We start from the raw sequence: 1,687 nt of genomic DNA, 5'->3' as shown, positions 1-1,687 counted from the left end.
TGTGTGTGTGAATGTGTGTGTGAGTGAGTGTGTGTGTATGTGTGAGTGTGTGTGTATGTGTGTGTGTTGACGAACGAGTGTGCCTGTCCGTGTGTATCTTGGCGATGTGTGTACAGTCTGCAATAAAAATTCCTCAGAGAGAAGATCAGCAAAATGTTATTTTATCTTTTCTTATCTAAATGATATCTTTGTCCTATCTTACGGTCCTCGGAATTAAGAAACAGATTTATGTGACGGCCGTCAAGAGTGGAGACGTAGGGAGTCAGCCTTGACTTTGATTTGGTTTATTTTGTTCAGTAAGTTGTAAGAAAAAGTAGAGTACAATAGATCAAGATTAGTTAAAAGTGACGTTTTGTTAGATTTGATTTCAACAATCCCTTCCAAGTGTGTGGTCTTCTATTTCTGTTTCGTAGTCTACTTTATAAATGGACTCCTGAAAAAAAAGAAACCATTTCCAACAAATGGATCGACTTTTGGCTTTGTTTGTTTAAGTAAAGTCAAGAGAAGCACAGAGACACAATATAGATGTACAAATGTACCGGTAATGGCTTTTTTAAATGCTGGGAATGAGTAACACAGACAGACAGAAACAACTTAGGAAAAGAAAAGAAGTAGGCCCTATCAGTGGCGCCCTCAAACCACCTGCTTTTTCGGCTTTTGACATACATAGCTGCCTTTAGCATAGGTGAAATAATGGTCACGAATCAGAGATGTTCCACTTACTCAGGCATAGGCTGCACATCTTTTTAACCGGATTGTATGCTTATGACAATAATAAATGCCCGGTGCCAGTCCATTAGACAGTCTACTGACTGCAATGCTTCTGTTTTACTGGGCTGTCTATCGCCAGACCAGTTTGACAATTGTTCCGCTTGATGGTCCATTTGTCAACTGCTATCAATAACCTGGATTCAGACCTTAACCCTAACACAAACCTTAGCTCTAGCCCTAACCAATTGACACAGTCCGCAAATACAGACCGATACATGCAGTTAAATGGACTGGCACTGTCACCAGTTGTCCCTCATTGTTATGTCGTAGATCTATCAGTACTTCTCTGTTGTTCTGAGCCCAGCCTCTTCTACCCACAGGATACACAGGGTCACGGTGTGAGCGGCTTGACGGGCCGTGCACGAGAGACATGTGTGAGAATAACGGTTCCTGCGTGTCTTCTGAGCTCATGTCCGGCGTCGTCTGTGAGTGTGTGCCAGGGTTTTCGGGCTCACACTGTGAACTTGAAGGTGAGCCGTATCAAAGATCCTGTATCTTTGTTTGAACTTTCTTTGAAATTTGTTCGTTTGTGAATTTGTTTGGTTTTTCACGAGTCCTACACGACACAGAATACATATCGAGTACATGTATCTCCGTCTTTCTGATGGGATGTCATCCCTTTCACCCTCCAAAATGATCTAAAACTTAGTGCCGATATGGGTGTAAAGCTGCTACAATTTCAATAACATAATACGTCATTACGACGAAGGTCCATCGGTAAGTCAAATCATTGGGAAATCACGACAAACGGTATGAATCAAAACGGAAGTAAGTAAACATTGAATCTTGGAACAACGACAGCCAATCAGAATCCACTATTGCCAGAATGGGAAACAGTAACTCGCAACGATTACACTAATCTTGGAGAAGGCCCAAGTATCCAGCCATTTTTATTAATTTTTTTGAGGGGGGGGGG

General features: G+C 41.8%; 1 protein-coding gene across 1 annotated transcript in view; it reads left to right on the top strand.

Moving 5' to 3' along the window:
• Positions 1-1,091: 1,091 nt before the first annotated feature.
• The window catches only part of LOC101853319 (delta-like protein B), a gene marked incomplete at its 5' end in the record, with an annotated part of 3,035 nt that continues 2,439 nt past the window's right edge, over positions 1,092-1,687 (top strand). The window contains 1 exon segment of the mRNA XM_013082897.1: positions 1,092-1,241. Coding sequence (XP_012938351.1) covers positions 1,142-1,241 — 100 coding nt within the window.

Source organism: Aplysia californica, unplaced genomic scaffold (assembly GCF_000002075.1).
Source record: "Aplysia californica isolate F4 #8 unplaced genomic scaffold, AplCal3.0 scaffold00199, whole genome shotgun sequence".
Classification (NCBI taxonomy): Eukaryota; Metazoa; Mollusca; class Gastropoda; order Aplysiida; family Aplysiidae; genus Aplysia; species Aplysia californica.
This window is presented reverse-complemented; position numbering and strand designations above follow the sequence as displayed.